Genomic DNA, 12,073 nt, shown 5'->3' on the forward strand with positions numbered 1-12,073 from the left:
ACGTTACTAAATAGGTATTGACAATTCAGTTTCAATTTGGGCATAGGTCATACCTATACAATCGATCACATCGTTGTCCTATTTGGTTTTCATCACAAATTACACCTAGTTCGATCATATACAACAACTTAATATCGTTTTTGACATAGATCGCACATGTCATTGTCCTATTAAGTTTTCATGACAGACCGCATTTAGTTCGATCGATCACGATAGGTTAATTTCATTTTCGACATAGACTCCACATATACGATCGATCACATTGTTGTCCTATCGATTTCGTCGTAGATCGTTCCCTATTTGATAGGTGTCAACAATTTAGTATTGTTTTCGATGTAGACTAGACCTATACGATCAGTCATGTCATTTCTTGTTTGGTTTTAGTCATAGACTACACCCAGTTTGATTGGTCATGACAACTCAATTCGTCATAGACCACACCTAGTTAGATAGGTCTTGACATTTTAATTTCGATTTCAACATAGACCACACCTATTAAATAGGTCACGTCGTTGTTATATTTTGTTTTCGTCACAAACTACACTCGGTCTGATCAGTCATGACAAGGCAATATTGTTTTCGGCATAGACAACACCTATATGATCAATGATATCGTTGTCTTGTCTAGTTTTCATGACAAATCTCACTCGGTTCGATCAGTCATGACAACTTAGTTTCATTTTAAGCCTAAACCGCACATGGAAGATTGGTCACATCGTTGTCCTATCTGGTTTCATTACAAACTACACCCAGTCCAATAAGTCCCAACTGTTCAGTATCGCTTTCTATAGAAACCAAAGTTATATAATCGGTCATGTCATTTTCTTGTCTAGTTTTCATCACAAACTACACCTAATTTGATCAATCACAATAGCTCAATATCATTTTCGGCATAATCCTTACCTGTACAATCAATCATGTCGTTGTCCTATTTGGTTTTCATGATAGACTACACTCAGTCCAATTGGTCATGACATTGTTGTTTCTTTTTCGGTATAGATTGCACTTGCACAATTGGTCACGTCATTGTCCTCTTTGGATTCTTCATAGACCGTACCTAGTCCGATGAGTCTTGAAAGTTCGATATTGTTTTTGATGTATACCAAACCTATATGATCGATCATGTTGTTGTCTTGTTTGGTTTTCATCATAGACTGACCCTAGTCCAAGTGGTCACGACAACTCAATTTCGTTTTTAACATAGATTGTACCTATATGATCAGTCAGGTCATTATCCTATCTTGTTTTCAACACAGACTGCACCCAATCAAATAGACCAAACTTATAATATCGATCATGTCATTGTCCTGTCTAGTTTTCCCCATAGACTGCACTCAGCCTGATCGATCATAACAACTTAGTTTCATTTTCTGCATAAACCGCTCCTTTATGATCAATCAAGTCATTTGCCAATCTGGTTTTCGTCTTGAACTATTTCTGATTCGATAGGTCATGACAATTCAGTATTAGTTTCGATGTAGACCAAACCTATATGATTGATCACATCATTGTCTTATCCGATTTTGGTCATAGACTACACCCCGTCTAATCGATCATGACGACTTAATTCGGTTTTCGATGTAGACTATACCTATACAATCGGTTAGGCTGTTGTCTGGTCTGGTTTTCATCACAGACCAAACCTAGTCAGATAGGTCCTGACAATTCAATTTCAATTTTAAAGTAAATTAGAGCTATATGATCGGTCTCGTCATTGTCCTATTTGGTTTTCACTACAGATTGCACTTGGTCCGATCGATCAGGATAGCTTTGTTTCATTTTCAACATAAACAACATTTATTCGATCAGTGATGTCAATGTCTATTTTGGTTTTTGTAAAAGACCGTACCCGGTTCAATAGGTCTCGATAGTTCAATTTCAATTTCGGCGTAAAACACATCTGTACGATTAGTCATGTCATTGTCCTATATGGTTTTCATCACAGACTGCACTTGCTCCAATTGATCATGATAACTCAGTTTTGTTTTGACGTAGACCACATGTGGATGATCGATCATATTATTGTCATATTTGGCTTTGTCATAGAACGAACCCGATCCAATAGGTCTTGACAATTCATTATCCTTTTTGGTGTAGTCTAGGCCTATGCATGGGTCATGTCGTTGTCCTATTTAGTTTTTTTTCACAAACTGTACACTATCGGTTTGGTCATGAAAGCTTAGTTTCATTTTCAATGTAGACCACATTTGTATGATTAGTCACGTAGTTGTCCTATTTAGTTTTTATCATAGTCGACACCTCATCCGATTGGTCATAACAGTTTAGTATTGTTTTCAACGTATACCGCACTTGTACGATTGATCACACTGTTGTCTTGTATAGTTTTCATCACAAATTATACCCAATAAGATAGATATCGAAAGTTCAGTTTTAATTTTAGCGTAGATCAAACCTGTACAAATGGTCATATCATTGTCCTGCGTGGTTTTCATCACAGTCTACACTTGGTCCAATCAGTCATGAAAACTCAGTTTCATTTTCGACATAGACAGTACTTGTTTAATCGGTGATGTCGTTGTCCTGTTTGGTTTTCTTAATAGATAGCACCCAATTCACTATGTCTAGAAAGTTCAATTTCGGTTTCAGGGTAGACCACACGTATAGAATTGGTCATGTCGTTGTCTTATCTAGTTTTCGTCATAGACTGCACCTGATTCAAGCAGTGATGATAGCTCAATATCATTTTTGGTTTAGAAAGCACATGTACGATTGGTCATGTCATTGTCCTATTTGGTTTTTATCACAAATCGCACTTGGTCCAATTGGTCGTGATAACTCAGTTTCGTTTTGATGTAAACCACACGTGGAAGATCTATCACATCGTTGTCCTATTTGGTTGTCGTCATAGATTGTACCCAATTTGATCGATCATGGAAACTCGGTTTTGTTTTCGATATAAATTGTGTTTGTATTATCAATCATGTTGTTGTCCTAATTTGTTTTCTTCATAGCCAACACCCGATCTGATCAGTCATTAGAGTTCAGTATCATTTTCGACGTAGACCGCATATGTGCGATCAATCACATTGTTATCCTATCTTGTTTTCGTCACAAACTACACCAGGTCTTATAGGTCTTGATAGTTCAGTTTCGGTTTTGGCATAGACCATACCTATACAATCGATCAAGTCGTTATCCTGTTTGATTTTTGTCATAAACTACACTTGGTCCAATCAATCACGATATCTTAATATTGTTTTCGACATAGACTGCACCTATATAATCGGTCATGTCATTGCCTTGTCTAGTTTTCATGACAAACCATACCTAATCTAATCGATCATGACAACTCAGTTTCATTTTTTGAGTAGACTACACGTGAAAGATCGTTCCCATCGTTGTTCTATTTAGTTTGATCGGTCACAACAACTCAGTTTTGTTTTAGGTGTAAACTACACCTGTATTATCAATCATGTCATTTTCTTATCTGGTTTTCGTCATAGACCGCATACGGTCCGATCGGTCACAACAACATAATTTTGTTTTCAGAGTAGACCGCATCTAAATGATAGGTCACGTCATTGTCCTATATGGTTTTCGGCATAGATCGCACCTAATTTGATTGATCACAACAACTCAATTTCATTTTCAGCATAGACCACATCTATACAATCCTTCACACCATTGTTTTATCTGGTTTTCATCACAGTTGGCACTCGATCCGATTGGTCATGACATGTCAATTTCGTTTTCGGCGTAAACCGCTTCTATACAATTGGTCATGTCATTGTCCTATCTAGTTTTCTTCATAGATTGCACCCAATTCAATCAATCATGGCAACTCAGTTTCGTTTTCGACGTAGATCATACTTGTATGATTAGTCATCTCATCGTCCTATCTCGTTTTCATCATAGACCATACCCAATCAGATAGGTCTCGACAAGTTAGTTTCAGTTTTGGAGTATACAATACCTATACAATTGGTCATGTCATTCTCCTGTTTGGTTTTCGTCACAGTCTACACTTAGTTTGATCGGTCACGACAACTTAGTTTCGTTTTTGGTGTAAACCGCATCTGTACGGGCAAACATGTTGTTGTCCTGTCTTGTTTTGATAACATACCATACCTAGTTCAATAGGTCCTAATAGTTCAGTTTTGATTTCATCATAGACCACATATATACAATTAGTCATATAGTTTTCCTGTCTGGTTTTTGTTATAAACTGCACATAGTTAGATAGGTCCAGACAGTTTAATATGTTTTTCAGCATAGACTAAACCTATACGATCAGTTACATCATTGTCCTATCTGGTTTTTGTCACAAATTGCACCCGATATGATCGATCACGATAGCTCAGTTTCATTTTTGGCATTGATTACACATGTTCAATCAATCACGTTCTTGTCCTGTTTGGTTTTCATCACAGACCACACCCAATTTGATCAGTCATGATAGCTCAATTTCATTTTCGATGATGACTGCACCTGTACAATCGATTAGGCCATTGTCCTACCTAGTTTTTCGTCATGGATTGCACCTGGTTCGAACAATCACGACAACTCAATTTCATTTTTGATGATGACTGCACCTGTACAATCGATCATGTCGTCCTATCTGGTTTTCGTAACAGACTGTACCTAGTTCGTTAGGTCCCGACATTTTAGTTTCAATTTAGGCACAAACCACACCTATACAATTGATAATGTCGTTGTTCTATCTAGCTTTCACCATAGATTGCACCAGGTTCAAACAATCACAACACCTAAGTTTCATTTTTGACATAGACCACACCTATAGGATCAGGTTCATCGTTGTCCTGTCTGGTTTTCATCATAGACCGCACCCGATCAGATAGGTCCCAATAATTCAATTTTGATTTCAACTTAGACCAAACCTTTATGATTAGTCACTTCATTATCCTGTATGGTTTTCGTCACAAACTGCACATGGTTAGATCGATCACGATAGTTGAGTATCATTTTCGATGTGGACCGCACATGTACAATCAGTCATGTCGTTGTCCTTTCTATTTTTCATAACAAACCTTACTTGGTCCAATCGGTCACGACAACTCAATTTCGTTTTCGATGTAAACAAGACCTATACGATTAGTCATGTCATTGTCCTTCTAGTCTTCGTCACAAACCTCACCCGATCTGATCAATCATCACAACTTAATTTAGTTTTCTACATTGACCACACATGTAGGATCAGACATGTCATTGTCCTGTTTGGTTTTCATCACAGACCACACTCGATCAGATAGCTCCCTATAATTCAATTTTAATTTAGACATAGACCAAACCTATATGATCATTCACATCATTGTCCTATCTGGTTTTCGTCATAGACAATAAACGGTTTGACTAGTCATGACAACTCAGTATCATTTTTTATGTACACCGCACATGTACGATCAGCCATATCGTTATCCTATCTGGTTTCATGACAGATCGCACCCCATCTAATCCGTCATGATCGCTTAGTTTCATTTTTGGAGTAGACCGCATGTGGAAGATTGAACACATCGTTGTCTTGTTCAATTTCATCACATATTGCACCCAGTCTGATAGGTCCCTGACAATTCAGTATCGTTGCTGGCATAGACCAAACCTATATGATTGGTCACATCGTTGTCCTATCTGGTTTTTATCATAAACCGTACTCGATCCGATTAGTCAAAGTAGTTCGGTTTCATGTTTAGTGTGGACCATATCTGTACGATCAGTCATGTTATTGTCCTATATTGTTTTCGTCACAATCAACATCAGGTTCGATCAATCATGACAGTTCAATTTCATTTTCAATGTAGATCCCTCCAATACGATTGATCAGGTCGATGTCCTATCTGGTTTTCATCATAGACCACACCTGGTCTAATTGATCATGACAACTTAATTTCATTTTCGACTTATACTATACTTGTACGATCAATCACATTGTTGTTCTATTTGGTTTTTGTTATAGCTGCACCCAATTCGATTGGTCACAATAGCTCAGTTTTATTTTTGGCAAAAACCATATCTGTACAATCAATCATCTCATTATCATCTAGTTTTCAGCATAGTCAACACCTAGTCCAATCTATCTTGATAACTCAATTTCATTTTTAGCATAGATCAGACCTATACAATCAGTCACATCGTTGTCTTGTCTGGTTTTCGTCACAGACTACACCTAGTCTGATCAATCACGACAGTTCAATTTCCTTTTCAATGTAGATTACACCTGTAAGGTCGGTCACATCATTAACCTGTCTTATTTTGTCACAGACTGTACCTAGTACGATAAATCTAAATAGTTCAGTATCATCTTCGACATAGAACAAACCTATACAATTATTCACATTGTTGTCCTATCTTATTTTCATCACAAACTACACTCGGTCTGATTGTTCACAATAGCTTAGTTGTGTTTTCGGTGTAGACCACATTTGTATGATTAGTCACATCGTTGTCCTATCTGGTTTTGTCACAATTATCACCTGGTTCGATCAGTCACAACAGTTTAGTATCGCTTTTAGCATAGACTACTGATTGCGTGCCTAGCTGGTGTACCTTGATTTTGGCCCTCAGACAGGAGTAATCAACAAAATTTTTAACCTATATCACCATGTACTAGGATAGCCTCAGCTAGCATAGCATAGTGGCTCTAGGATCATTCACTGGGAAGGGTTTTCAACTTACTATTGACATTAATTCAAAGATGAATTGGTGTTTTTTCATTTCAAGGTTAGCTTTAAAAGAAAACATAATCTTTGGTTGGAAAATGATTGGTTTTAAGCTAACCAAAACTAATAGTAACTGAGATTACTAATAAAGAAAAGTGTTTCTTGGAGTTTTAAGATCATTGTTTTAAGATCATTGAGGTCAGGCTCCTCATGCAAAAACAGAGTTCCAGTCACTTGAATCTTTTCCTCGCATTAGAGAATTAACATATAGTTAATTCTCTAACCGGTGTGGTACAGATGCTTCCCTTTATTGGATTCAAACACTAAATCCCTCTCACCGATTCATCTTGTAATGGCTCGTGCCTCTCACCTAGCATTTACCATTCAAGCCTTGGATTTCCCTTCTCAAGCTCGCAAGAGAAAAGATAACTAATGGATGTCTCATTAGAGTCTAAAAGCTTACCAAGTGTTGGCAATTCTAGAAAATCCTACCTTCAAGTCACCTCCCAAAGGCTCGCAAAAGGTAAACTAGTGCATCTCAATGGATGAAGATCACTTGCCTTACCAAGTGTTGGCCCAAGTGATTTAAAGGCGTTTTAAGTTAACTAAAAACATAGAAACCAATAACGGGTTACACTTTCTCTTCATTAATAGTTGAAACAACAAAATTACCAATTCTTGCACTCGGCACCTTACCCAACTACCTTAACTCCAAGAGACAAAAAGTCTAGCCACTCATTCTCTGAGGAAACATCCTCAGAGCTTGTTTGGCTAGTAAGAAAAATATAATCAAAATGAGTAGGTAAGGCAGAGAAAAACTCTGTATATTACTTCCTTCAAAACTATACAAAAAGTTGTCTCTGAGAACAAGCTCCCGAGATGTTCTGGTAATGAAAATTACAAATAATATATATGAGGTTATTCACCCTTTGTTCTTACTTATTAACTAAGGAATCCTATGATTGGTGGATTACAAGGAGAAAATGGGGATTTAAACAACAAATATCTGAAGAAAAAAATCTAAAAGTGTTGATCGCAAATATCTGGAAGCACTCAGGAGGATTTTGCAGGCATGCAAGATGGGCTACGAAATTTCGCAGCCAAAGGCCCATTTCACAGCGATCACCTTGTGATTTCGCAGCCAAAGGCTGATTTCGCAGCTGCGAAATTGGCCTCCGGCTTGGTGTGATTGGCTTCCAATGGCTATAACTTCTTCATTTTAACTCCAATTCATGCACCGTTTGAAGCATTGGATTGCTGACTTACCGAGATTCGAAACAACATATAGTATGCATGAAATGGACTCCAAGAAGTGCTCCAAAAGTTTCCAACAGTTGCTGTCCTCTTGAATTCTTCATGTTAGATTTCTCTCTTTGCTTTCCCTCCTTGCATTCATGATTTGCTTTTGGCAAAGGACTATAAAGCTTCAAAGCTTAGGTTCTTCATAAAAATGAGCTTCCAATTGCTTTGCCATGGATTCCGTAGAACTCTCCTCAATCTTGGATTGCTTTGGTGATCAAAATACTATCAAAGACACCAAAACTTACACAAATTTGATTTGAAACGATTACAAAGGTCCTTAATATGCTAATTGAGTTAAAATGTAATAACTACTACTCAAAAGAGTTTAAAATAGTTAGTTACAAGCTACAAAATAACACTTTTTGAGTAGTAATCACTCCCCCCAACCGACATATTGCTAGTCCCTTAGCAATGAAGGAGAGAAAAAGTGAAATAAACAGTAATATACTTTACAAAATCATGCTGATCACTTCAAAAAATTTTAAGTGACATGATGATCAAACTCTCACATGGAACATTAAAGAAATAAAACTCAAATTTGAATAAGAGCTATCAAATACCTTGTCTAATCACAATTCATAAAGAGAAGGCATTATGCAAATTGAAGTTTTAAAATCATTTCCACTTCAAAAGGACCAAACCTTACTCTTCCACAAAAATCTAAGTGTTACTTGATAGCTTCCGAATATAGTATGCTGAACTAATCTCTCCCCCCAACCTAGTTCTTTTTCAACACTTAGCAAACTGATAAAATTTAATAGGCTAAGAACGCACCTTTTTATTTCACAATTTTTTTCTTATAGGAGTACAAGGCTTAAAGGTATTCTTTTCTAAATTGTCCATGTAACGGGGGTCCATCGATGACTCCCAACCAATTAAGGTTTAGGGCATCAAGCTTTAAGGATCTTTCAACCACTAACTCCTCATATTTTACCTCGGACTTTTGAGAATGAATTTTAATACCCAAGCACCTACAGTATGTTAAACTCCACCTTTTCACCCTTGTAACAAGCATTGAGGTTGGTGACTCCCAACCAATGAAGGCTTAGGGCAATAGGTTTTAAAGATTTTCACCATATACCCCTCAGACCTTGCTCGGGTCTCAAGGCAAGCAAACATTTTTCTTTCTTTCTTTCTTTTTTCTTTCAAAGGCTCATTGGCCTTTTATAAGGTGTCCAACACTATTAAATGAGGTCAAAAGTACCAAGTCTAAATTTTCCTAAGTCAAGAGGGAAATAGTTTTTCATGTTATACTCGGAACCTATTGTGCACAGTGTGTGAATAACTTAAAGTGGAAGAACTAAGGTTGAATTCAATAGAAGTTCAACAATTCATCAACTTTAGTAAGCATAATACAAATTCTAAGTCAAGTGAAAAACAAAAATTCGATTTCTCTCATTTTATTTTGAGAATTTTTCCTTAATAACCATGGAGAGTAGAATAAAAACTTTTTAAAAAATTTAAAAATTAAGTAAAAAGCAACTAAATTATCAAAATAACTTAGCATTGATAATTAAAACTTCCTTCCTTAACTCTCCCCCCAACCAAGCTGAACATTGTCCTCAATGTGGCATGAGCGATTGAAAAACAGGGAGGAAGTGGTGCCTCCTGAGTGATCTGAAGTTTGAGTAGAATAGGAGAAACCACATGTTTCAAAAACAATAAAACATATGAGTAGAAGAATTAAAATAAAATAATGCCAAGAATACTAAAAAAAAATGATAGATTTATATTACTTCATGAAAGTATACTATAGAGCAAAACAAGTAATACAACCAATCCCAATATATAAAACATCAAAAGCATGGGATTATAAGTTCTACTATAGTAAAAAAAAAAAATACTAAAAAGAAACTAAGTAAATGATCAGATAGTGGTGGGAGGATTATGTGAAGATGATGGCTCGGTTGTAAAGGTCAGAATGCTCGGGATGGATGCCTTTGTCTCTCCTATAGTCGGCTTCTCAGGGTGTATAGTCTGCTCTGTGAGAGGAGGGGCTTGTGATGGATCTGTAGGCTCTGATGGGATAGGAATAGCATGCTCAAGAGTCGATAGAATACCCAGGTGCTATTGTATCTGCCTAAGGATGGCAGTATGCTGGGTTTGGGTGGCAATAATCTGCTCTTGATGGGCACGAAGAGCTATCATCTCTTGAGTGAGGATGCTTTGAGAAGTGGTCAATGTCTGCAAAGTGTGACATAGGCCTCTAAACTCGGAAATGGATATGGCAATCCTAGACTCGGATGAAGGAGGAGGCTCTGATGTAGATGGTATAACAGGCGGAGTCCCTGGTGTGGCAGGAGGAGCAGAGGGTGCAACCTCAGGAATAGGCCCTGTAGAGGGCACTGTAGGGGCAGGTGCTCTCATGTCAGCTGGTATCTCAACCGGCTGTGGCTCCTCTGGCCGCTCTGGATGTGGAATCTCTGGATGCTCTGGTCCAACTGGGGCTCCTGGCTCTGCATCATAGGCTGTCATACTCATCCATTTGTTGAGAATGAATATCTCTTGAAAAATGTGTATGCGCTCAAGCTGAGGCTCAGATGGATATCCTAAGTGCTCCAAAATTTGACATAGCAACCTCGGGAAGAGTAGTGGAATAGCATCCGCTCTGAAAAGCTTCTTCCTATGGACCTTCTCTTCAAAGTACAGAAGAGTGGCCATAATGAGATGATGAGGGCCAAAGAAAAATCCCTCAGATATCCTGAACAATGCCTCTAGCAAAGTTCCTCTCCTCTACACCATATGCTGAAGTGGATAGATGTTATGGCGCAGGAGTGCATCTATAAAGAACATGCTGGGAGGGAGCTCCTTCCTCAACAGATAGGGGCGTGTAGATGCCCCTCTGGATAGTATATGAACCATGTCACTCTGGGAAGGATGAGTCCAGACTCGATAATCCTCTAGACTTGCTGGCTCGTAGGGAATGCGCAGGGCCTCTGCTATGTGTCTGGCTCTTAGGATACCATGGCGTCCGTCAATGGTGAAGTGGATGACAGTAGGATCCTGGACATGGTGTGGTCATAGACTGATAAAAGTCCAATGCTACACGGGGATAGAAGAAATCCCTGGGAGTCATCAGATGCTCCATATGGTACCTCTGTAGTAGATGGAAAGAATCTCTGAGCTCTGGCTGAAGCTTGAAGGTAGTTTTGTCAAAACAAAGCTTTAAGCGGAATGGCCTAGCCCAGCAATCCAAATTACCCTCAATGGGTGGCTGAGTGACCATGGGACGCCTGATAACCACCTCGGGAGTCATTCCAGAGGGAATATAAGACTCTGTGGCAGGTGGCTAAGGCGGCTAAGGCTCTGATAAAGGCTTTGATAGCGGCTCTGATGGCTCAAGTGGCGTTGATACCCTTGCTTTCTTCTTAGGGGGATGGCTACCTGACTTTTTAGCATGAGAAGAGCTTGACCCGGGTGTGGTGGGTGGTCTCCTCATGTCATATCACCTCGTAGGAGAAGTCAGAGGTGCGTCCTCTACTGATGGTGGGATGGCTAGTGGTTGTGAAGGCTCAGTCATGGAGCCTTGTACAGGGGTCTCCCTTGGAGTTTTGGGCCGGCTTGAAGGAGACGAGGACTTAGCTCCTCAGGTTTTTGCCCTGGCTAATTCAGAGAAGGTGGCCGGAGCTGCGCGTGTGGCTTGGGCTCAGATGGGGGTCTTCTGGAAGGGTGTTTTGGCTTGGGTCCTATTTCGCACCAAAGGGAAGTTCAAATGACCGGTTTAAAAATGAAAATTTGGAATTTATAACGTTTAAAATGGAAGCCAAGTGACGGTTGGACTTTTCACAATGGGGGCTCAATTTCGCAACAGGGGGTTGTTTTCGCAGGCCATTTCACAGTTGTGAAATGAGAGGGTGGGGCTGCGAAATGGCACTCGTGTGCCAAATGGTGGTTTCGCAGCTGCGAAATGAGGCTTCGGCTGTGAAAATGGGATTTTGAAGGCTTGGGTGATTTCGTAGAGGGTTTTGCAGCTGTAAAATGGAAGCATGGGCTGCGAAATGGCACTCGTGTGCCAAGGAGTGGTTTTGCCCGGGTGGCTATGGGGCTACAAAATCATTTCGCACCGGAGGGGCATTTTCGTAGCCATCCCTTGATTTCGCAGCGGGCACCTTGTGGCTACGAAATCTCACAGACCT

At 39.0% G+C, this 12,073-nt stretch overlaps 1 protein-coding gene across 1 annotated transcript; it reads right to left on the reverse strand.

The window, feature by feature from the left end:
- Nucleotides 1-10,004: 10,004 nt before the first annotated feature.
- On the reverse strand, nucleotides 10,005-10,412 carry LOC117930472 (proline-rich receptor-like protein kinase PERK2). Its single transcript, XM_034851128.1, has one exon. It carries the CDS (start codon nucleotides 10,410-10,412, stop codon nucleotides 10,005-10,007), a length of 408 nt encoding a protein of 135 aa, XP_034707019.1.
- Between the last annotated feature and the right edge of the window lie 1,661 nt (nucleotides 10,413-12,073).

Source organism: Vitis riparia, chromosome 14 (assembly GCF_004353265.1).
Source record: "Vitis riparia cultivar Riparia Gloire de Montpellier isolate 1030 chromosome 14, EGFV_Vit.rip_1.0, whole genome shotgun sequence".
Lineage (NCBI taxonomy): Eukaryota > Viridiplantae > Streptophyta > Magnoliopsida > Vitales > Vitaceae > Vitis > Vitis riparia.